The sequence below is a fragment of the Mugil cephalus genome, chromosome 8 (assembly GCF_022458985.1).
Source record: "Mugil cephalus isolate CIBA_MC_2020 chromosome 8, CIBA_Mcephalus_1.1, whole genome shotgun sequence".
Lineage (NCBI taxonomy): Eukaryota > Metazoa > Chordata > Actinopteri > Mugiliformes > Mugilidae > Mugil > Mugil cephalus.
The window spans coordinates 14,139,237-14,163,479 of record NC_061777.1 but is presented as its reverse complement, the minus strand read 5'-3'; the positions used below and the strand labels follow the sequence as shown (position 1 = coordinate 14,163,479).

At 42.6% G+C, this 24,243-nt stretch overlaps 2 protein-coding genes across 2 annotated transcripts; one reads left to right on the top strand and one right to left on the bottom strand.

Annotated features, from left to right (window-relative positions):
• The first annotated feature begins 323 nt into the window (after positions 1-323).
• Positions 324-7,518, top strand: p2rx2 (purinergic receptor P2X, ligand-gated ion channel, 2). Its single transcript, XM_047592309.1, has 12 exons — positions 324-634; positions 1,202-1,337; positions 1,436-1,507; positions 1,603-1,678; positions 1,772-1,868; positions 2,322-2,402; positions 2,484-2,637; positions 3,803-3,933; positions 4,034-4,124; positions 4,211-4,276; positions 4,366-4,443; positions 5,927-7,518. The coding sequence occupies exons 1-12, from the start codon at positions 468-470 to the stop codon at positions 6,023-6,025; spliced, it is 1,248 nt and encodes a 415-aa protein (XP_047448265.1). The 5' UTR covers positions 324-467; the 3' UTR covers positions 6,026-7,518.
• A 404-nt stretch (positions 7,519-7,922) lies between these two features.
• pole (polymerase (DNA directed), epsilon) lies at positions 7,923-24,152 on the bottom strand. The gene is made up of 48 exons (XM_047592855.1): positions 23,913-24,152; positions 23,652-23,787; positions 23,443-23,523; positions 23,291-23,335; positions 23,114-23,206; positions 22,568-22,722; positions 22,332-22,476; positions 22,162-22,242; positions 21,969-22,076; positions 21,773-21,883; positions 21,602-21,687; positions 21,369-21,488; positions 20,975-21,107; positions 20,775-20,888; positions 20,458-20,670; positions 20,264-20,371; positions 19,907-20,035; positions 19,721-19,823; positions 19,485-19,631; positions 19,249-19,394; positions 18,619-18,767; positions 18,423-18,515; positions 17,871-18,173; positions 17,541-17,736; positions 17,215-17,429; positions 16,642-16,744; positions 16,451-16,531; positions 16,247-16,369; positions 15,908-16,117; positions 15,575-15,787; positions 15,329-15,472; positions 15,090-15,230; positions 14,780-14,933; positions 14,535-14,641; positions 14,174-14,350; positions 13,858-14,081; positions 13,176-13,396; positions 12,884-13,088; positions 12,595-12,768; positions 11,795-11,920; positions 11,167-11,299; positions 10,880-11,081; positions 10,653-10,784; positions 10,330-10,523; positions 10,041-10,241; positions 9,826-9,951; positions 8,355-8,444; positions 7,923-8,260 (listed from the first exon to the last, which is right to left on the bottom strand). The coding sequence occupies exons 1-48, from the start codon at positions 23,978-23,980 to the stop codon at positions 8,138-8,140; spliced, it is 6,882 nt and encodes a 2,293-aa protein (XP_047448811.1). The 5' UTR covers positions 23,981-24,152; the 3' UTR covers positions 7,923-8,137.
• Between the last annotated feature and the right edge of the window lie 91 nt (positions 24,153-24,243).

The following is a 24,243-nucleotide window of genomic DNA, read 5'->3' as shown; positions in this document are numbered from 1 at the left end:
CTGTATGCACTCATGGGTGGCAGTATGAAAAGTTAAGAAGAAGCTGCTGAATTTCCAGTGAACGGTGAACCAGCAAGCACAAAAAACGTCCTCACTTAGTAGAATGACACTGCTGTAATCTCTTATACTTCAAAATTAATTTTAATTTTTAAACTATTGAAAGCTAAAATGCTTATGACTGATCAATTTTGATTTCTTAGTCTGAACCAATAGTAACAATTCATTGTCAGAACTATTTTAATAAATTGATTATAATACATCAGACAGTGTGCATGGTTCAGCCTCATCTGGACCACACCCCCTTGTTTTCTCCCTCACTGTGGATCTAGAGATGCTTGACAGAGATGCAGGCTGACACTGGGCAGGAGCGGAGACTGAGAAGGAGAAATAATGAGAGAATTATAAAGCTAGCCGGACTGGTGGACTGATAGAAAACAGAAATAGGCTGCACAAGGACATTTGAAGATATGGCTGAAACATTTCATACATTCATCACAGGTCTTTGTGGCTTTATAAAAGATTATTTTCACTCGTTCTGGGACTATGAGACCCCGAAGGTGATGGTGGTTAAAAACAGAACTCTTGGAGTCATTTACAGGGGCGTTCAGTTCCTTGTTATCACCTATTTCATCTGGTAAGAATCATTGTTTGTGTATTTGCATGTCCACTGCATGTGGAAAAGTGAATAATATGACAAATTAGCAAAAAGGCCAGTTTATTTTCAAAAGCTCCTTTAATTTTTTATGTCTGATCGAAATATAATGTTATTGTTGAAATGTTTTTTTGGTAGCAACTGCAGTGTTATGTCGTTCTGTGTACAAAAGAGATAGAAAGAATGCATCGCAGCTGTAAATTTGCAAACCCATAAATTGTAGACCTTTGCACAGGAAATGCATCCATTTGAAATTAACCACAGACAAATGAACAGCATAAGTGATGGGGGAAAAACTGATGACAGAAGTCTGATTGAACTTTCCTTTCCAGCCAGACCTTTTAATTTATCAACATTTTTATTGGTTAAGTTTTTCACATTTGACTCATTCTTTAGTCTTTGTTTCAAACCCTTGGATAGTGCGTCATCTTTTTTTTTGTTTTCAGCAAAGAGGGCCGAAAAGATCCTGTGTAACATGATTCCTCCACTAACACTTGACATCATGGCAGAAAATGAGATATCACCCTTGTCTATTCTATCATCTTGAAGGTACGTCTTTATTAGTCAGAAAGCGTACCAAGAGAGTGAAACCCGTCCAGAGAGCTCTGTTTACACGCTTATGAAAGGCACAGCAGCTCACGGAGATGATATCCTGGACACCGCGGAGTATGCTCGACCATCAGAGGTGAATTCAGAACAAGTGTCACAGCAACGTATTTTCATGTTCCACACTCTGTCAGGACCATTGTTTCTTTATGAGTGTTTCTGGCATATCATTTTTAGGGTGGCGACGTGATCAGTACATTACTGAGAAGAGAATTCACATATGATCAGAAGCAAGGCACCTGCGCTGAGGTGAGAGATTATGTAGGAAGACACTGTTTGATAAGTCAGTTGATAAATCAGTTTCTCAGACATATTTATCTTCTCATCTTATGTGCGTTATTTAGCATTTTGAAGTTGCCAATGCAAACTGCACAAAAGACTCTGACTGTGTTGAAGGGGAGGTTGACTTTGATGGCCATGGTAATTTATTTATTTATTTTACTTCTCGCATATTTTTCCTTAATGGCTTGTAATTGCCACAGTTTTTCAGCTATTTGAAACTGTTTTGTACAGGCAAACGGACCGGGAGATGTGTTCAGTACTACAACTACACTTTCAAAACATGTGAGATCCAAAGCTGGTGTCCCATTGAGGAGTATGCTGTAGTACGGTAAGACAGGTGGCACATAATCGTGAATGGTTCGGTTGATGAAGTCAGGTTTATTTGGATCATCCTGTCTTACTGTATCATCCTGTAATCCATACAATGTCTCAAATGACATGCATAAATGCAAATATGTTATGCATGCAATAAAATACACAAAACAGTGGTAATGGATTAGAAGTGCGTCGACATTTAGCAGTGGCAGTATATTTATTTTTCCCAGGGTCTAATGTTTCTCCACCTCCTTTGATGTGTTTAGGTTGAATAAGGGTGTGAACTGGAGATAAATAAAAATAATGACCACAAATACATTTTGAATTACATGTTATTACTTGGTTAGTTACCGATCTCACTCTAACATTTTGTTTGAAAAATCGACAAAGCAGCATTTAACTGAAATCAGCTCCTGAAACCGAGGTCACTTTAATGAACTGTTTTGTCATTGGTTGTCTTCTGCAGAGAGCCGCCATTAGTGGAAGCCATCAACTTCACAGTGTTCATCAGGAACTCTATCCACTTCCCCAAATTTAAAGTGTTAAGGTAAACTATCTTCACGCACAGTGCCTCTGAAAGTTTGAGTTGCAACTATTCATAAGAACACTATGGTATTTTCTTTGACAGGGGAAATATAAAGGATGCTTCAACCAAGCGTGAAGTTAAGAGATACCTCAATAAGTGTAACTATGATAAGGAGAAAGAGCCCTACTGCCCAAACTTCAGCCTGGGCTACATTGCAGCACAAGCAAGGGAAAATTTCAGCGAGCTCTGCAGGACTGTGAGTATGTGAGGCCTGCAATGCAAAATGTGTCAATGCTGTGTCTAATGATGACTAGTAAATGTACATTTTCCTTATTTATTTAACAGGGACAGTACTAATTGATTAACAAAAATAAGAAAGAAAAAAAAGCCAGAATAAAAAATATATATGACATATGTTAAGTTAATAGTACACATCATTAACATGTAGATACACTACTGCAGGTTAGTGGAAATAATAGGAAAGGGTTTTTGACATGACATGAAAGGTTACTTCAATTAAAACTAACTCTCTGGTATTTCCATAAAAGAAAAGGATTTGTATCACAACTTGTCACGTTTACACTAATACCATCACACTGACTGACTTAGGAACAATGCAAGACATTTTGAGAGGAACATATATTTTTTTAGATGTGGTTGGTTTGGCCCTGAATTAGCGGAGGAAGCAGTTTTCTGTTTTGTGCCGCTACAAATCACAGTGACATCAGCATGTGGCTGATTCATCACACTAAGACATATAGAAAGTAGATTATTAATAGAGAAATACATTAAAAGTGTTCCTAGTATAGACCCATGTGGGACACCACACAGCGTATTTCATTATTTGGCTTTGGTAGTTGTGTTTTCATCTTCTTTATCTTGTGTTTAGAGATGTAACTTTGAAGATTAGTTTGGGGTTTTCCTATAGAAGCTTCAACTTGTTTATTATCTGTAGCCATTAAGCGTCTTTTAAAAGCCAGTTTTTATTATTGGATCTTGTGGTGCACCATTATTCAATTTTAATTCTTAATCTGATGGTCTATAACAATTATTCAAATATCCCTTTATTCTTTTAGCACATTCTCTCCATCCTTAATCAGTTTCAATAAATCTGTTCCTTGGTGTGTTATACCTTTGAACATCTTTATGAATGTCTGAATTAAATTAGCTAATAATCATGCTGACATCATCCATCTCAAACACTACGTAACTTCACTACCTAAAGTACAGAAATGGTTTATTAAAAATTCTCGTTTGAGAGGCAAATATGAAATGATGATGAGATAATCCAGTATATTGTTTTGCATTCTCTCTGACCTGTATCTGTAATTAAATCAATCTGTTCTGTTTTGATAATGGCATGCAGGTGTGTAAAAACTGAATATTATTGCTTCAGATATAATCATGTTGTTTGTGCTCAGGGAGGAGTGATAGGGGTGTTCATCAACTGGGATTGTAACCTGGACCTCGATCCTTCATACTGTAAACCTACATATTCATTCCGCCGTCTTGACCTCCGAAAGGATCTGACCAACTATGGTTACTACTACAGGTTAGGTAGAACACCTGACACTGACTTTTACACTGTGAGTCTGATTTCACTTTGTCTTGTGGCAAGTTTATCTGTTTTAAGATGTGATTTCTGTGTCCAGGTTTGCTAAATATTACAGGAAGGATGGGGTCGAGTCCCGGACGCTAATCAAGGCCATTGGCATCCGTCTAGATATCATAGTCCATGGACATGTAAGTGGATTATACATCATCTCTACACTGTATTTCCTGTTTATTGTGATGATGTCATTACATTGCTGCATGTCATTTTAACGCAGGCTGGTAAATTTAGTCCCATTCCAACCATCATCAGCACAGTCACTGCTCTGACTTCAGTTGGGATTGTGAGTAATTATTTCATTCCTTTTTTTTTGTCTTATGACTGTGAAGTGACAGCTAACTGTCTTCTTCTTCTTCATGTCGTCTCCTCTAGTGCTCCATTATCTGTGACTGGATCATGCTGACATTTATCGACAAGAACGAAGTTTACAGCATTAGAAAGTTTGACGAGGTGAGTGAAAAGCTTAGTCATCAGTCGTTCTTATGTTTCCCAGCTCGTCATAGCACTTAAGGGAAAATTGGAAAAACAAGCTCTCCAGCTGTGTAAATGATATAATATGGTTATATACTCATAATATGAGTATCAACACAACCTAAAAAGAGGTTAACTAACAACACTTAAAGCTGTCACAAGCAATAACAACACAGGAGAGCTAATGCATGTTAACAGGATATTGAACTGGGGAATGAATACACACTATGAGCTCCTCTCTCCTCTGTGTTCAGGGACATTTTGAGCTACTGACCTCTGATGTACAGTAGTATAGTATTGTATCTATTTTCAGTATACATACAGTACTGTGCAAACGTTTTAGGCAGGTTTGAAAAAATGCTGTAAACTAAGAATGCTTTTAAAAATGGAAGTTTTAATAGTTTATTTTCATCAATTAACAAAAGGCAGTGAATGATTAGAAGAGAAATCTAAATTAAATCAATGTTTGATGTGACCACCCTTTGCCCTCAACACAGCACCAGTTTTTTCTAGGTACTTGCACACACTTTTTGAAGGAACTCAGCTGGTAGGTTGTCCCAAACATCTTGGAGAACTCACCACAGATCTTCTGTGGATGTAGGCTTCCTCAAATCCTTTTGTCTCTTCATGTCAACCCAGACACACTCAATGATTTTGAGATCGGGGCTCTGTGGGGGCCACGCCATCACATCCAGGACTTGTGCTCTTCTTCACGCTGGAGATAGTTCTCAATGACCTTGGCTGTATGTTTGGGGTCTTGGTCACACTGCAGAATAAATCTGGGGCCAATCATACGCCTTCCTGATGGCATTGATGATGGATAAGTATCTGCCTGTATTTCTCTGCAATGAGGACAATCCTGACCAAATCCCCAAACTTTCAAGGAACCTCCACCATGCTTCACTGTTGCCTGCAGACACTCATTATTGTAGCGCTCTCCAGCCATTCGGTGAACAAACTGCATCAGTCCAGAGCACCTGCAGACATTTTTCTGTACCCCAGTACCTATGTTTTCGTACATAGTTGAGTTGCTTGGTTTTGTTTCCATGTTAGACGGATTTTTGGCCGCAACTATTCCATGAAGACCACTAGCCAGACTTCTCCGGAGTAGATGGGCGTACTGTCTGTGATCCTACAAAATCTCTGACTTTGTGCAAGTTTACCTAAAAGGATTGATGCTGGTTTGAGGGCAAAGGGTAGTAACACCAAATGTGGCTCACATTTCTTTTTTTTTTTTTTTGTTCACACACTTTACATTTTGTAAAATAAACAATCATCATTTATATTTTTGAAAGCATTCTTAGTCCCCACCTTTCCCTTGTCTATGCACCACTGTGTCAAAAAAAAACTTTGGCTTCCAACTTATCCTGAAACACCATACAGACATTGAGAGATGTTGATGCCCTCATTGATATCTCCTGTAGTTTACTTCTCTAAGTGAAGTGTATTTTGTGTACCACAGGTGATCAAGGCGCCCGCAGTATCCATTTCCACTGAGCTCAGCTTCATCAACAGCTATGGCTCAAACCATTCGGACCTGTCAGACGGTGTGCCGCTGTGATGCCATCGCAGGTTGCCTCAGTCCTCTCTGGCCAAGCGCGACGACTCTCCTCTAGCAACAGCAACCGCTTCTGAGGCGTCTGCAGCAGCTCACTGACTGACACTGACATCAGGTTGTTGTAAAGTGGGATAAATTAATCAAGAACGTCATCCTCATGGGCATCTTCCTGAGAGATGGTTGTCTCTCTGTGTTTCTGTCTCACAAATTCAGTTCATATATCTCCTCAAAAACTGATGGACCTCAACTGTTCACAAGTGGAATAAACTCCAACTTGATCTGACTAAATATACCATGTACAATAGCATTAGAGAATGTGTTTATTTTCTTTATATATATATACAACAAAAAAATGTACACTGTCATGAAGAGCAGACTTATAAACCATACAACCTACCATATATCCATGTATTACAGGCAGTCAATCCATCAATAAATATGCTTTATTGCCTTGTGTTTCAGACGTTAGCATTCCTACAACATATTTCTTGGACACAAAATAACATTAAATATCTCTGACGTTAGCTGTTATAAGGATAAAACAGCCTGCTGTGTTTGAAGAATATTCGGATTCATTTCACTTTCATCTTTTGACCTGACGTGAACAGCAGACTGAGAGGGAAACTGCGCACCAGGAGAACAATGAGCAGTAATCCAATAACGCAGACATTTCCCATAAAATGGTTCCTCTAACAAGATAATGGCAAAGTGTGAATCCATCCCGAGGCCTGAGAGCAATACAAATGTCAGTGGTAAAAAAAAAAAAAAAAAAAATGACTGAAGACTGAAGTCTTATGGATCAATATCTGCCACAATCAAGAGATGCACAATGGACAGACTCCTGTCAGTTTGGAAAAAGCATTTTTGTGACAAAATTTTACAAGTGGATTGTTAATTGATTTCATGGTAGTGGATATTTAACATGTGCTGAAGTGATGGTGCTCTCATTCCCTCTTTCAGCATCCTACTGTAAATGTACAGCAGGTGTCGGCAAGAACCTCTAAGTAAGCCAATCTAATTGTGCCTCAGTTCAACCTGAAATGTGATTAGATGTCTGGGACACACCCATGAGCAGGCAAAGTGAGTCATCTGTGTGTGTGCAGCGGGGTTTAAGTAATGGAACCACATGGGTCAAGAGGACTATGATCCAGACTTAGCCACAGTAATTACTAACCACAAATTCACCGACTCGTGTAAGATTTTTTTTTTTTTTTTTTTAACTATATTGTTATTACAGGAAAAATCTAATTGTCAAGCAGCCAGAAATCTTTTCATATTATCACACTTCTGTTGTGGGTCAGAAAACGACTTTCACTGTTTTGGTTGGTCCAGTACGCAGTTCTGTCAGATTTTCTTCCATGTCTGTACATGTCTGTGTGGTAGACACTGAACATTATGGAAGGCTTTGTATCTTCCTTTTGTGCGTTTTTTCCTCCCCTCCTCTCTCTGTTGTGTTTTTATTGTGATTTGTTCCCTGTGGGTCTGAAATAAAGAAAATTATTACACTACGAATTTTGAGGTTGCATTAAAAATGCAGATGACGTCTTAAAGATTTGATTTGCTCAGTAATTCCTAAAACATAAAAACATGACATTGCCACAATCATCTTCACGGTCCAAGACACGCATCAGAGTTTAAGTCAATGCTGTGGAGACGCCACATGAGACACAGTAGCAGCTCAGTGAGGAGGAGACAATGTGACTGCTGATTAGAGAAAGTCCCCACAGTTGATGGCTAACAGGACGCTGACTGTCTGCTTTTTACTTCATGTTGACACTGCACGCCAACTACAGCACTGAGAAATTCATTCATTCATTTTTTGTAAAAGGTTGAGGGTCGCTGGACAGATCCTGACGCACTAAAAAAAATTACTGAGAAGAGATAAGAAACAGACTCACGGTTTGGAAGAAAATATTTATTACAAGTGAAAATCTGAAATTCATACACAGACATGGATGCAATGCGAGAGTAAAACATATCTACAGAGCACGCCCGATTACACGGCACAGAAACAGTGTCACAGAGAAGTCCAAAGGCTGATGATGTGCGTCAATGTGAAAGTTTCAGCACTGACACTTTAATTTTGAGTTTCCGCAGCTGCAGCCGAGGTTTCATTTAGTGAGAGCTCTGGCTGATCGAAGGGCTCATGGCAAGCAACCAGTCGATGGTCTCCTCCAGGTAGCGCATGTTGTAGTGGGACGCAATGTTCCGAAACACTGTGATCTGCTCAGAGAAGCTCTGTAAATGGGGGAAAAAAAAAACAATCGTGTCAAATGGTGAAAAGACAATCCCACCACTAACCATCATCTAATTACTAAATTCAATGACATACCTTGGCTGAGAAAGTGAGGTCAAAGTCTCCAGCACATGTGCAGTAGAGGGGCATGTTAGCTTCCTTCACGCCTTTACATTTGGTACACATCTAAAAACACAAACTCAGTTTTAAGATGTGTGCGACAGAAACTTTATTTTGTTTTAAATCTTTATTTACGAAACCACAGGAGTAGGTGAAAATGATTTCATCCTTTGGTTAATGCAAGACTAAATAATAAAAATTATTTCAACCATTAATCTTTCAGTGTTTTCTTCATCTATCTGAACGTTAATGGATATCTGCACAGATTAGTTTTACAGATCTATCAAGTGCAGGAAAAAAAACAGTTTACAAGTTGCAAATGCCATTAGCGTCTGCTCCAGGGAGCCCTTGTTGAGCTCTTGTCTTAAAAAAAAAAAAAAAAAAACAACGGACTGACTCCCAGACGCTGACCACCAACTAGCTATCAAACGAAACTCACTGTCTAGGCGCCTGGAAGATGGATTGCTTGTACATGCTTTATTGTTTTAGGCCCTGGCATTTTCACAAGAGTCCATTTATTATCTGTCTGCTTAACAAGGTTACACTTCTGACAGTTTTTTTTTAGATAAAGTCTAATTTCCATCATATTGGAACATAAATATCATACATGATGGATTTGTGTCATCTAACTTAATGAAAGTTGGAGCTGTCTTCATGCATTATATGCAGCACTAGCCAGGTTTACATGGAGACTTTTTTCTCATTCCGTGTGAAGGTTTCAGGTCAACTGTTTACATAGAGGTGGTCTATTCAGATCTGATGTTTACATGCACCTCTACATTTAATCGAAACAGCCTTTTTTTGCAGACGTGAGCAGATCGACAAAAACATCGCATGACTGATCAAAGATGGAGGTCTCTCGTCCACTCAGCAGCAGTCGCTATTGCTTTTACAGTTTTATCTTTGAAGCAGTGACTTGATTTGGAAATTTTGTGGGGTCATATCCACTTTTGCTGTTTTCTCAGCCCATAGTAGCCGGTCTTCAAGGTTTTCCAGCGGTTCTGAATTTGTTCCACACTTCAGTCTATCCCTCCTTTAACGAATTCTTGATGGACCCTTTTAAACAGTTCAATATTTATATTTTTTCTGCTGTCTAAGCGTGCGATAATGTCTAGTTGTTATTAAACGAAAGCGTTTTTATTCATATCAAGCTCTACGCAGCACTGCAAACCAGTTGAGAAAACGCCACTTGAACGCCACTGCGCATTTACGTCACCACAGAGCATGCGCAGACAGAACAGAATCTGACTTCATTCTGATTCACCATTTACATGACTTTTGATCAGTTTGGGAAAGGGAATATTCTACCCTTGTGAAACCAAAAGAAATTTCATTCGGTTTGGGCCTGTCTATTTAGACTGAGGTGTTTACATGGAGCATTTTCACTCGGTCTGGCCGAGTGCATAACATTTGGCTCCATGTGTAACCTAGCAAGAGTTTTACTCACCAGGTCCTGCAGTGTGTAGCTCATCAGCTTCTTTTGCAAAGCTTCTACCAGAGCCATCTCAATAGAGTCAGTCTCATACTGCGCCTTGCAGTTGGAGCAGAACCACTGAGGCAAGACGGACCCATCCTGAGGAGCAGACAACACAGTTCATCTCACTTAGATTCCTGCATGGACAATTTGATAAGCTTAGCATCGTCGTCATCAGGTGCTCGAACCTGTGCCACTGACGGGTCCTTGCAGAGGTCCAGGTCACGACAGAAGTTGCAGTGGTGGCAGATAACTTCTGGCAGGATGTAGGAGTTACAGGGGTCATGGAACTGGGCTTCCTCCGAGAACTCCCCAACATCCACGAGACGCAGGAGGTCTCTCTTCAGCTTGTTCACCTGATTCACAATGTTGGCATCGAGCGAAAGAATCTGAAGACAGAGAAGAAGAGCTGGTGAAGATAGAGATTAAAAAATGTGGCACCTGTAGCGTTGAGTGTTGTCGTACTTAGTGGCATACCTGGCAGACATATTTGACAAACTCCAGGGCTGGGTTGTTTAGGGGCAGGTGGGAACCAGGCAGGAGGGGAAACATCTCAGAGGCCTGGGTCACGCTCTTGGTGCCCGTCACCTTTTTCTGGATTTTCTGAGTGATGGTGAAAAAGTTCTGCGTGAGCTCGCTGGACACGTACTCCTGGGAGAAGGAGATCATTCCTGCGAAAGAGAGTTTTAAAACCTTTAACTGCGTGATAAAAATTCTTCGGCACTTCTAATGAATGTAATGTGCAGTTCATGAGAAACACAACTTAAGTCTTGGAAGCAGCTTCCTGGACAGCTTCTTACCAGGAAGTGCACTCAAGTCCCCGGCCGCCTGCTGAGAAGCCTGGCTGCCGCCGCGTCTCTTGACTGGCGTCGCCCCGGGAGTGTTACGTCTCAGCTCCTCCTTCATGCTGTGGTAAACTGCTGCAATGTAGGCTGCCGTAGAAAAAGTGTACGAAAGATTTGACAATGAGAAACGCAAAAAAAATAAAAAATGTTTCATGTGAAGTTTTTTTTTTTTTTTTTTTTACCTGAGACAATCATGAGGAAGTATTTCTGACAGGAGGCCGTTTGAGGAAGATACTGCATGATATTCCAGTTGCTTTCTATCAGCTCCTCCACCTCATCCGTCTGTCCGTCTCCATCGTCTTCCTCGACATCCTCTTCGTCTTCGTCCTCGCTTCCTTCCTCGTCTCCCTCCCCTCGTGTTTTTTGCTTCTGGTTGGCGCCTTCCTGACAAACGACCATCACAGAGTGACTATAAGCACCGCGCTCATTTATAAAATAAACTCCCAAGGAAAGTTTCTGTTCGCAATACCTCTCCGTACAAGATGCTAGAGGGCAGTTTGCCCTTCACACCGCCAAAGTTGGCCGGGTCCATCCACATCAGGAACTCCCAGCATCGCGAGAAGGAGATCGACAGAGAGTGGAAGATTTCTCTTGAGTGTATGCTACAAGATAAAGAGCGTGTCAGGTTTTCTGGGATATATTGCGACTGAAATCATTCAAAAAATAATTGTATTATACCAACCCTATTATACAAAGCCTCAAAAAGCCACTTTGACTCAGACACGTTCAGACATGCAGACTTGGAGCCAGTCATTATAGTATTATAATATTCCAAATCCCAAATGATATGTTGATCGTTATAATATTTATTTTCTATTGATATATTGGTATAACTCTACTGTAAAGTAGTCCATTAGTGTAACTGCTAATCGATCATATTTAGGTTCCTTTATAGACAGAAACCACAGCCATCTCTGTCATCTGTTTTAATTCGATGTGAATTTTCATCTGATTTCAGGCTCTTATTTCACAGTCAAGACAAACACATAAAAATACGCACAAAATACAAAATACACTGCCTTAATTTACAGTTGACAAATACATGACGTAGGCTTCAAACGTACAGACATATGCAGGGATTAATGCAAATGTCTGACCTGTTGGTGATGTACTCAACGTAGCCAATGGCGTCGTCGATCCTCCGCTTTTTAGTGCATAAGATGATCCTGTTGAAGTTCCCATACACCACAGTGGAGCCCAGACGTTTGAATTCCGCGACCAACCTGACAGCAGAACGAGACAATGATTAGTTTAAGAACAGGAAGGATTTAACAAAAAACCGCCCCACCTCCTCTATATGAATGAATGAATGAATATTTGCATGAATATATTTTATATATTCTATATATTTTAGGGAAGTTAGACAGAGTAGGAGTTATTTTTCTCTGCACATGATTCATAAAATTGACCTGGTATGTGTTATTTTTAGTTTTGTTTCGATGTGAGAGAAAGAAGGATCAGATTGATAATCACAGTTGACACTAACTTGTCAAGTTTCCCGTGTTCATAAAACAGCCACAGACATAATTTTACCTAAGGATACCACAGCTGACGTCTTGAGTCGCATAAGCCAGTCAGTCGCCTCATCCTGTGCTTTGATATCAACGTTGTGCACAGCAGATGCACAATTGTCTGATTATCGTATTCAGTTACTATTAATTTTATTTGGGCACTTTGGTGCAGACACAGAAAGCTGATTTACAAAAAAGCTTGAGAGCTTTATTAAATGATGGGAGCAGAGAGACCATAGCCATGTCTGCTGGTAAACTGGTGATGAGGACACTGCAGTTCTCATAAACAAGTCTGAGATTTTAACATCATTTCAAAGCAGATCTGTTCGAGATGTGACTTAATAAATGGCAGATGATTTATTCAGTACAACGGATTTGGGACTCACTGCAGGAACACCTTCTTCATCATGTTGTGCAGGGTGCGGTGCAGTGCAGGGTCGTAGAGCAGGGAGCTGGGAGAGCGCAGCCAGCGGTAGAAGTGCATCACCTGGTTGTCTGCGTACACGTTGTGGTACTGCGTGATCTCCCTGACCCATCCGACCACCATGCTCTTTAAGATCCTGCTCATACGACACAGGGAAAACGGTCAGCAAACACGCACAAAACACGACGGGCTTCCTTAAATAAAGAGGTGACCTACCACACCTCTATGGTTAAAACAGGTTTACTCCTCACCTGAAGGTGTTGGAGCACAGAGCAGTCTCGTCGTAGCTGGCGTGAGCGCTGGCCCCCTGGTTTCCTGACATCATGTCCTCCAGCGAGGCCTGCTGGATCACGTCGAAACTGACGCCCAGACTGGCTCCGCCCTCCATGTCATTGACGTGCTGCGACTGCAGGATGGTGTTCACGGCCAGGCTCTGCAGGTCCAGCTCCACACAAACTGGAAGAAACACGACAAATCCATAAATGCGGAGAAAAGCGCCTCCACCGTTTTTCTCTTTGCCGGTGCTTCCTGCCGTTTGCGTACCTGTGGAATAACATCCCTGAGAGTTGATCTCCACAGAGGTCCTGTCATCGCTTTCCATGACCAGGCGACTGTCGTCGGCCTCTTTTCCTCCGAGGTCGGGCCTGGCTGTGGGTGAAAGCCACAACAGGTGGTTGTGCTTACGCAGATGTCTCGCCAGGAACAAATCTGAGCCAAAGATGGACACGTCCTGAGGCAAGTTTCCCACGGGTAAGTGGTAATACCTGAAAGTGAGAGACATTAATAAGATGTTAAAAATATGTCTGGAATGCCTGATTTTTCTGAGTCGATACTGCTTTTTCTCCCTCAAATTATTGAGGGACAATTACACGGTGACAATAAATGTTACACATCTTACACATCTTCTTTAACCAAAAGCATAAACATTTATTGAACTCAAAGAATATAACGCTCTTATGAATACAAAATAAATAGGTAAATAGAGGTAGTTTTTCCAGCTTCCAGCTGCACGCACTCGGCTAGTGGGGGAGGGGCCATGTATGGGCTGCACAGCTCTGCAGAGTCTCCAGCAGCACAGGGCTGTGCATGTGTGTGTCAGTAAATCTTTCCATGCTGATGCCGATAACATTAGAAAAACACAAATATATCTATATATCGCTCGGTCTCTAGTAAATAAATCACAGCCTTAACGTATGTGTTGCATGAATATTCATGTAGTTTGTACCTGGCCATGTCAAAAGCCTGTGACAAGCAGCTGTCCAGGTTGAGGTAGTGGCGGATCATGCGCCGTGCACCATGGCGTTGCCAGTCGAGCACGTTGTAGCTGATCTCATCAATCACGTGCACGGGAACGACAGGGAACTCCTCCAGCACCGGCATCCCTGCCGCCAGTCGCCGCAGCTCCCAGTTTGACTGCACAGCGATGAGGGTGGGTCCGCGTCGCTCCTCCTGTAAACCACACACACTCGCCAATGTAGTCATAAATCGTAGTTATAAATCCATGCTATTTATTTCAAGGAACAAATATAAATGTGCTTTACCTTGTAGTTCAGCAGAATGCGTTGCAGTGCACGGGAGATAGCTTTCATGTCGTTTTCAGCCCGGACCTCAAAGTTGTGCTTTTCTGGAGGCAGAAGATCCTCTGTGGTCTTCTCCAGGAGGGCGGTGCGCTCGGCTGTGTAGACGTTACTCAGATTGGGCATCTGGTTGCTTCGAACCTAAAAGCACAGAATGATGACAGAGCTCAAGGATGATCGTCTAGAGCTGGAGGACAAGGCATTAGGCTCAAAATGAAAGGTAAAACAAAGTCCTTCTTCTTAGAGATCAGACAAAAATGTATTAAGATGGGCATTAAAACACCAACAAAATACTGGGAAACGAATGAAGTTGTATTATTCTTACTGTGTCCAGGACAAAAATGCTGGCTTTGCGCTGAGAGGGGATGAACAGACCGAACAGAGCTTTGTGGCCCTGGCTGTGATGATACAAGTACATGTGTCGAACGCTCCCTGAGAGGAACACAAACATAACAGAGTCGTGAAAAATTGCTGTGAAAAACTAAAAAAAAAAAAAAAAAAATACTAGTGATACTCAATATCAGGTCAGTGGGAAATCAAACGACATCAGTTCAACAAACAGTGTCTTACCAGGTTCCAGGTAGCTGAACTGGGCCAGAGACCTCATCTCCAGATGGTCCAGATCGAACGTGTCTGCCTCCCTGCCTGCCAGATCCCTCACAACATGTTTATTCACCATGCACACACATCCCAGCTGCACCAGAGCTCGAAACAGCAAGGGCACCTGAAAGGAGGAAAAGTCTTGTTACGGCATGAAAAGAAAATGTGCAGACTCTGCACATTTGTATAATATAGTGATATTTCATTGCTCTCAGACAATTACAAACAGAAAGAATTATCGTTGAATTTATAAAAACAACAGAGGTGAATATATAGAAACCTGCGTCTCATAGACTCCTTCGATGTCTGGTGCAGAGAGGTCGGCGTTGATCTCATTGATGTGTTCCTGGTACATGTCCTCTGGTACACAGTACTCGTAAAGGTAGTACACCATGTTGGAGCGAGGAAGCATGCGGTTAACCTGAAACCACACAAATGTTGCTTTGGTTAACATGCTCTCAGAATCTGTGGAGACTGCAGAGTTGTTTTTTTCTTTCACTGCAGTTTCTCGTTACGTGCCTTTTTGTACGTGGCTCCCTCCTCCTGCTTTGGGACTTTCTGATTGACATAAAAGACACGTGGGATGTTGAGTTTCATGCAGTGGAGGTCGTTTCCAATCACGGCCCAAAGCTTATACAGACCAGGGTGACTTGTTTCTGCAATCTGGGAGACAGGAAACAAAACATCACACATTATTTTCTCTAGATTGCGTTATTTACTTAAATTATGTTAAGGGTTATAAAACAGGTGCCCTTTTTTCCACACCTGCACAATTTGCCACGGCATGTCCAGGATGCTGCGTGCTGTTCTGCGAAGGAAGCTTCCCAGGCCTGTGGTTGGACCATCTCTGATCAGTCCTCCTCCGACAGGCTGAGCTTCACCATCCAGCAGCCTCCTCCTCTTCTTCCTCTCCTTCCTCTGCCTCAGCTGCAGCTCCCACTTCTTCTTATGGTACCGCAGCCACACTAGACGCTCCTCCTGCACACACACACGCCTTAAAATTAGAACTAACAGAAGCGTTGTCGATTCAGATGCCAGTTCAAATGCACTGAGAATGAGTGACCAGGAATCAGTACGCTGTGACTGCTGGTTTCCTACCCGTGTCTTTCCCATAGGCGGGGGCGGCCCCAGGATCTCTCTCCAGGACTGCGTGAGCTCGAGATCTTGGGACTCGACCTGGCTGTCGTCGCCCTGCGAAGCCCGCTTCCGCTTGGTGCTGATGAGAATGGCCGGCTGCAGGGGTTTGGCTGGCATCCCAAAGTCCTCAATGTCAGCAGTTTGTCCTGCTTCAAGGGGCTGGTGGGCCACCTGAGAGAGACAAGGACATTTAGAATAACATGGAAACAGGAGCATCAGAACGAGCTATAGGTGCTAAATTCCACTTTAAGCGGAGGTGCCCGTGGGTTGATAGGATATTTTGTTGTGAGGTGAACCTACTTGTCTCTTTCCCTCACTAGTAAACAGTTCGCTGATTTTCTTTTGCTTGTAGATATCATTTTTCTCCAGGAGTTTTTTGTGGAGCCAGTCGGGATGACGCACTCTGGGAACCGGATTCTTCACCTGAAGATGAACAGAGACGATTAAAATTCATGTACAGACGAAAGAGAGAACGGTTGAATAAGATTCGTCTTATTTAATTACTTGTTGCAGCGCGGCAGGAATGGTGATGATCTTCTGGATCGCACTACCCAACCTCTCTATGTAATAGCTCCAATCAAGAATCTGGAAAGGCACAATAAAAAAAGACATTGTTGAAGATTATGCCACTAAATTCAGAGAAGGAGTTAAAGACCTATCACTGTGTTGCTTGTTTCCACTTTTTAAAAACTCACAGAGCGAATGTCCAAGTCATGGAGGCTGGGCATCTTCAACCACTTACGAAGGAAATGTTTCTTGACACTGGGCTCTGCCTGGAAGATGGCCAGAGGAATGGCCCTGATGGAGACAACCACAAATCAGACAGAGTCAAATTCTAGGCTTTTACTTCTGGTAATATGACAATGTACTTGTTCTCCAGAGACATTTACAATGGGTAAGGAAACATCTCGGAACATTTTATTTGGAGTTGCTTACCGCAGACACCCATAACATATATGATGTCATATCAGAGTCCAAGATGTTTTTATTTGTGGATTTCTATCCATAGTGAAATGAGAGGGGATGAAATGGAACAATCATCCTTAGTCATCTCTGAGCTGAGGACATTATAATTATATGTTTACCAGATGCTGGTCAGTGTCTTATGAGTTTTATCATACTAAGAGATGCGATAAATTTGTTAAACATGTACAATATTAAATCACGTGTTGTGTGGTTTCATGGTTTAGCTGTGATGTGAATGGAGCTACAGTTTTAGCCTTGGACCATCTCCAGGTATGACACTATTTTCAGAGATATAGCCCCACCTTTCTGTGACGGGGGAACCCTCTGGTTTCCGGGAGATGACATAGCGACAGCTCAGACCAGCATCCTTCACCATCTGGTCTCCCAGGAACTCAGCCAGTCTCTTGGCTGTGCTGATGGACGTGGACTTCTGCTCTCCGTAGTCCTCCAGCCTTCTGGACATTGAACGATTCTCTGAAATCAGTTCAAACAGCTCTGCGTCTGGCATGTTGGCGGCCTGGAAAAACAGTCAATCAGTTTTTTAGTGATGAAGGCTATGGTTTGACTGACCGATCAATCTGTTACAAATACAACATGACAATGAACGACTGAGGGCATAAATATTCACCTTGCTGTACAGCACATCCAGCCAGTAGTCGGCCACCTTGGCCACAGATGCGTAGACCTCCTCCAGGGTGGTACCTTTGAGGAAAGCCTCGAACACAGACGACTGAAAGATCTTGATGAGCTGTAGCTCTCCTCTCCTTTTCACTTCGAAACCCTTCAGCTCAGCCAGAGAGCCATCCTCGTTAAACACGGCGTACCTAAAGAGATCAGAGGTCTTAAATCCTGACAGTTATTGATACTGACGTGCCCCTGAAGGAGACAATGAAATCACTTAATGGACCAGATCATAATTATTTAATGATAGCAAATTGAAAAATAAATACAGTCATACCTCTTCTTCAGCTTCTTCCCTTCCTCTTTGGAGGCCGGCAGGATCATGGCCAGGTACGGCCCATCCACCTCAAAGAAGATGCTGTTCTCTGCCCGGACGTTGTAAGTGAGAGACGACGGGTCGACCAGCTCGTGGTACTGGTCGTTGGTGAATCCCTCCTTCACCATGATGTTCAGCATGGCCCCCGGGTAGGAGATGGTCACCTTGGGCTTCTTCTCATTACTGGTCTTTACCACATAGTTCTCAGGAAACGTGTTGGGGAGGACACACCAGATACCGTCAGTGTCCAACTCGAGAGGCCTCCTGAGTCGAAGAGCGGTACAAGAGGAATGTGTGAGAGATGGGAAAAAGTATAGTGACCTGCAACAAACTGCACAGGTTACAGGAAAAGATATAAAGCTTTATGTCTGATCTGGATTCGAGTCTACATCTGCTGATGAGACATTCTTAACCAAAGCAGTGTATCGTTTTCACTCTCCTCTGATCTGACCTTGCTCCGGCCGAGAAGGCGCTTCCTGTAATTAGGTGTCACATTATCACTAACGCACTCACCCTATTTGTTCGATGAGCTCTCTGGCCTGAGTGATGATGTTGGCTCCGGTGAAGCACACGATACCGGCCATCTCCATGGAGTACCAGCGCGCCCTGGCGGAGACACAGAGACATGACGGACAGCAGCAGGTCAGCGGCACAGACGGATTTCAGAGCAGTTCCAGTAACGGTGCTTGAACATGCGGCTGACTCTCACCCTTTCCTCATGACATAGCCGTAGAACGAGTTAAGGATGCACTTGTGAGCCAGCTGGAGAGACTCGTACAGGATCTCCATGTTTTTGCAGCGCTTCACCTCAGCAGCGTCTCCACTGTCCTGAGCTGACGACAGTTTCTTCTTCCACACCTTAAACAAAGGCAGCAGCACGAGTGAGAAACGGTTTACAGAGAAATTGAGGAGATTCGGTTTTAGTCATAGGGCATTAATAGCAGTACACATTGTGTCCTGAAACACCCAGAGCTACTAAGGCTACAGTGGCAAGAAAATTTTAGATTTTTAAAATTTTTCCTTGCACAATTCATGCAGCTGTTGCTGTTTTTATTTATATTTCTACTTCATTTATCTTTATTCTATTTATCTCTACACTGTTTACTTAGTATCTATATATTATAAAGTTACTCTGGATAATAATGTGGGACCTGAGTGCATAATTTTATTCCATCTCATGCTTATGTATGGCTGCAAAAATCTTTGAATCCTTGAAAAACCTCTTTTTAACGGGTTGAAACCTTGAGGAGAACTCAGCGTATATATATGGTGTGCTTCTAGCTGGGCGGCTCGAGACAGAAAAAGAGAAAGAGAGTAAATCCTCTATGCCTTCACATACTTTGTGAAGTCCTTTGAATTCGTAGCGCCGATCTCTGAAGGCTCTGACGGTGTCGACGTAGAAGGAGTTTTCTCTCTGACAGATGGTGGTAACTCGCTCCTCCAGCCTGGTGACGTGCGTCTTCTTGTAGGCCTTCTTACAATAGTCTAACACACAGGGGAAAAAAAGACAGCTCAACTGGTCATTTAAGTTGCTTACATCCAAAATGTAGGTAGAAAAAAATAAAAAGAAAGTACCTGCCAGACGTTTCTTCTCATGCTTGGCCTGCTCCTCCCTGTTGAGAGTGTGGAAAGCTCGAGGCGGACCGTTGGGGAAAAACGGAGGGAACTTCTCAGACTCGAGCTGCTGCTGGATGCGGTGGAACTCGCTGCGACTGGCAGGCACTGCAGACAGCGAGGAGAGAGGGAAAGGTTTCAATTAGAAGAACAAACCTGAGTCGTGTCCAGAACAAAGTGACCCGACATTAACTTACTGATTTCCCCTCTCCATTGCCAGGCCATCCTCCTCTGGCAGTGGGCGCCGGGTTTGTTAAAGTCACAGGCGGCGCAGGTGGCCTCATCAACCATAGCCGACGGCTGAGAAGGTAGAAAATAAAGCAGTGAATTCTGAGCTTTTTCCATACCCCAATTTTTTTTTTTGCGTCCGTTTTCTATTTTACCTGCAGGCGGTTGGTGAGAATGATGTTGGGGTACATGGCCCCAACGTCCAGATGGTAGATGAGGGGGCATTCGATCCTGTTTGGAACCTCCTTCAGTGAGATCAGCTTCTTTTTGATTTCATCACAAACCTGAAAAAAAAAATAAATAAATACAGGAGTCACCCAAGCTTCTAATTCTAATTCAATTTTATTGATATAGTGTCAATAACAAAGCCCAGCCTGAAACCTTCAGAGCAAACCTGAAGGCAACAGTGGCAAGAAAAAACCTCACATGGAGGGACCCATCTGGCTAAGGTCGGCCGGGTAGAGACAGAAAAGAGAGAAGAGCCTCAATGCAAAAAAAAGACATCAACATACCTCATTAAAGTTGGTGACTTGCTCCAAAGGGATGCCCTCCTCTTCCTCAACAGCGTGACGCATCGTTCTCTCAACTCTTTGCAAGAGGAAGTCGAAGGCGGCTGGGTTCTGTTAACGCGCCAAATGGTCACATTTAAAAAACACACGAGCATGACGAGGAATTAGCCCAAAAGAAGACGTGAGCTCAACGGTACCATTTTAAAACGACAGGGGATGTCACTGCGAAACACTCCGGACTCCAGCGCCTCCACGTGGCCGCCCACGTAGGTCTCGGAGTCCATGACGTGGCCGTCATTGGTCAGTTTGTTGAAAACCTGCTCCTGCTTGTTGGGGAAGACGATGTTGGCGTGGAAAGCCTGCACCATAAGCAAGGCTTCACACAGAGTCCCAGAACCTTTACGCAGCACCTGGACAGTGCAAGGAAAGAAATGAACGAATATCAGACGCTTCAAATGTTTCTTTTTTTTTTTTTAGTTTTCCACAATTTGAGTCTTTTATTACACACACAAACCTCATCAGGCTCCATGGGGATGATGGTGCACAGAGCGAAGATGAAGGGGTGAACATATTTCATGTACAGGTAATATGTGGCCACAGCATCGGACACGGAGTAGGTTGCCAACGTCTGAAAGGAAGAAAGAGGAAAAAATTAATGGCTATTGTGTTTTCTGAAACAAACCGAGTCTTTATTTTCTGAGTCTATTTCTGTACCTGTGGCTCCTCTGTTGCCATGCGGCACATCTCCTCTGGATCCAGCTCCACTGGGTCGTAGCTAAGTTTAGCCTTCGCTGCTGCCTTCAGATTGTGACTTCCCACCGGCAGGTAGCTGTCTCTCTTTACCCACCTGACACACACACACACACACATTCTTTACTTTACCTTTATTTATTCAAACAAAAATTCACACAAAAAATTTATATATGAAAATCATTAATATATAAAGAAAATAACAGTGGTCCTAAAACAGACCCGTGTGGCACACCTTTACAGACATTTAAAAAGTGCGATCGTAGCCATCAGCCACCACAACGTGGTTTCTGCCAGATAAAGACAAATAAAACTGCTCTGATATAATTATTTTTTTTCCTTTTTAAGCTGTACACACCTTAAGCAGTCCATGTGGATGGCTTGACTAGACTTGTACTCCCCCTGATTATCCTTCTGGAAACCAATCTCTCTGTGCATGTTCAGCCCATGGAGGGCAGCCCGGGTCTCAATGAAAGGCCTTGAGTGAGGAAATCAAGACAATATGATCAACACAGAGAAATAAAAAAATCTCAGTATAAGAGTAACTTAATTTAATTAAAAAAAAAAAAAAAAAGCCAAATAACAGCCCACCAATCAAAGAAGTCTCCGTTGTAGGTCACAAAGATGTTTGGTTTTGTTTCCTGAACGTGATCAAACCACCTTTGAATGAGTGCAGCCTGCACACAAAGTTAGAACAAGGTTATAACATCCATACAAACATCCAGAGTTTTATTTACTCTACATCGACTGTTATGTAGCTACCTCATCATCCTCATTGAAGACCGTGAAGGGCCCCTCATATTCAGGTTTGGGAGTGAACTCAAAATCCTCAATGTTCTCAGAGACGATCTCTCTGTTAGTGATCAGGAAGCCCTGTGAAAATAAACAGAGTTAGAACGAGCGGCATGACATTTATTATGAACTGTAGCATAAAACCCGTAGATTAAACGAGACTTGCTTGTCCATCGATCATGTAGGAGATCATCATGATTTGATCCGTCTCTGCGTCGGGGAATTTCAGCGGTAGTTTGGTGGTCTCGATGTCAAACGCCAAAACAACAGGGTCCTGAAAGAAGGAATGAAACCTTGTTTTAAAGACACGCTCTGACGTCCTTCTGCATGATTCTGAATGAGTAACAGATTCTTCATACCGGTCGCTCCACGAGATCGTCTCTTCGTACGATCTCTGGCAGGTAAGCGCTGCCTCGGTATCGAACATTGTACCAGTGAGCCTGAGAAGTAAAGAGAGGAACCATTAAACGCACGGCTATCTGATAAGATGAGTTGTAAAACTCCTAGATGACAGACAGTGACTTTTTACCACATGGATCTTGAGGTCGATGGACACTCGTACGTGATAAGGCACGTCATACTCTCTCATGTCCACGATGTTGTCCAACTGATCTGAAATGCTCTTTGACATCCCGTCTTCTTCTGCTGAGGTCACGTTTCCACCTGATAAGGCGCTGAAACAACAACAAGCAGACACGACGATCAGAAAACTGGAACATCACAAACTACAGGAAGTTAATGACGTGATTAACTACTTGGTGATACCTTGATAACATCGAGGTGTAGGTGTCGTTGGACTGCTCCCGCTCTCTGTTCTTGCGCACAGCCGGGGAAATCTCACGTTTTACCTTGACCAGGTCGTCCACGGTGTTGAATGACAGCTTGATGTAGCTTCTCTTCAGGCCGACCAGATGGTTCGGCTGCAGAAAACATGTTGGTGGTTGGAGGGGAAAGAGCAGAGCGATGCTTTTTAGTTTCTATGTTTTTAACAATACGAACATTAAAACCAACAATCTGCCAAAGTAAAAACATTCATGATCTCAATTACATTCTCATATTACAACATGATTTTCTTGTTGGAAACCTGGGTTCTAACATGTATTTATGTAGCCGTTACTTTGATGCAATCCTGACACTCAGTGACAGGTGCCATAATAATGAGATAAACACTTGATGGTCATTATGTTATGGCTGATTAAGACTTTTGAGGATCTCTGTGCCTCAGACAAATGAGGTTACTTTCTCCTGTTTCATTTGAACGTTTGATGTGTGCTCCGTCTTTACATTTTTAGACTAAAACAAAACTCTCACCAGGTCCAGATCCTCTTTTGGGAGAATTTCAAGCTTTGCCACTTTCCCTTGAAACTTCCTTGACAAATACGAGATGACTTCTCTCTCGCAGTTCTGGGAAAAAAAAGTAATATCTTTAAGCCTTTTATTTTGTTTTACATGTTTTAAATGGAAAAACAACCACGGTCATTGACTTACCTTTTTAGTAGCAATGTAAAAATATGGCTTGAATGGAAGAGCCACCTGCAGACACAATAAATATTATCCAAGAACAAGTTAGTAACGCTGATATTTTATATATTTAACAATATCTGTCTGACAGCACTTTTATTTTTTTTTCCCAAACACACCTTGAACCTGTTTCCATCCTCCTGTATGAAATAATAATCCACGGCACTGATCATCCTCTTGTCTTCATCCAGGATCTCTGCCTGGAAAAGACACAGACATAAAAAAATGAAAATAAATAACAATAATTAAGTGTCTGACTAATTAAGTCTGGCTTCTTCTCCTGGAGAAGCTCAGCAGCAGCACACACACACACACGACTCTCACTCACAGGGTGCATGTTGATCAACCAGCCTGTTTTCTCGCCCGGCTCCTTCATCCTGTCGAAGCCGAAGCGAGCGTCGATCTCGTCGGTGAACTGGCTGCGCTCCAGCCGCTTGAGAGCCGACATCGAGGAGCCATCATCCCTGGTTCAAACACACAGCAACAGATCACACACACCACGTCACATGTTTCCCTCTGACATGACCCGTCTAATATTCGTCACTTACAGTACATTTGATCTGTTTACAGTCACTAAATGCAGACTCACTGGTTTTCCTGGTCTCCTCCACTTTGTCCTCGGTCCGCTCTGTACCGTCCACTGTTTTGCAGAACCATCTTCTATCTCCGTGTTCCGGCTACAGCACTGTGAGAAAACCTAACACCTAACTCCCCCTGGGTTCTAAGAAATATACAAGTAGAGCTGCATTTGACAGTGTTTCGCAGGTTTATCGTCTAGTTTCTTTCTGTCACTGACACTGACACGGGCTGTGTTTTCTTAATTTGGCGCGTTCCCGCAGATATCGCGGGAGTAGAGCTGAGACCAGGATGAACAAAGATCGTTTATTACAAGATGATCTACTCACACCAATAATTCTCAA

What these genes read in the sequence shown, in the direction of transcription:
- pole (XM_047592855.1), bottom strand. Translation starts at nt 23,980, where the DNA reads ATGGTTCTGCAAAACAGTGGACGGTACAGAGCGGACCGAGGACAAAGT. An exon ending in TCCCCTGTCGTTTTAAAATG is followed by an intron (nt 20,372 to 20,457) that starts GTACCGTTGAGC and finishes GCGCGTTAACAG; the next exon opens with AACCCAGCCGCCTTCGACTT. An exon ending in CTAGTGAGGGAAAGAGACAA is followed by an intron (nt 16,118 to 16,246) that starts GTAGGTTCACCT and finishes TGTCTCTCTCAG; the next exon opens with GTGGCCCACCAGCCCCTTGA.
- p2rx2 (XM_047592309.1), top strand. Translation starts at nt 468, where the DNA reads ATGGCTGAAACATTTCATACATTCATCACAGGTCTTTGTGGCTTTATA. An exon ending in AGCAAGGCACCTGCGCTGAG is followed by an intron (nt 1,508 to 1,602) that starts GTGAGAGATTAT and finishes TGCGTTATTTAG; the next exon opens with CATTTTGAAGTTGCCAATGC. An exon ending in GGTTGACTTTGATGGCCATG is followed by an intron (nt 1,679 to 1,771) that starts GTAATTTATTTA and finishes TGTTTTGTACAG; the next exon opens with GCAAACGGACCGGGAGATGT.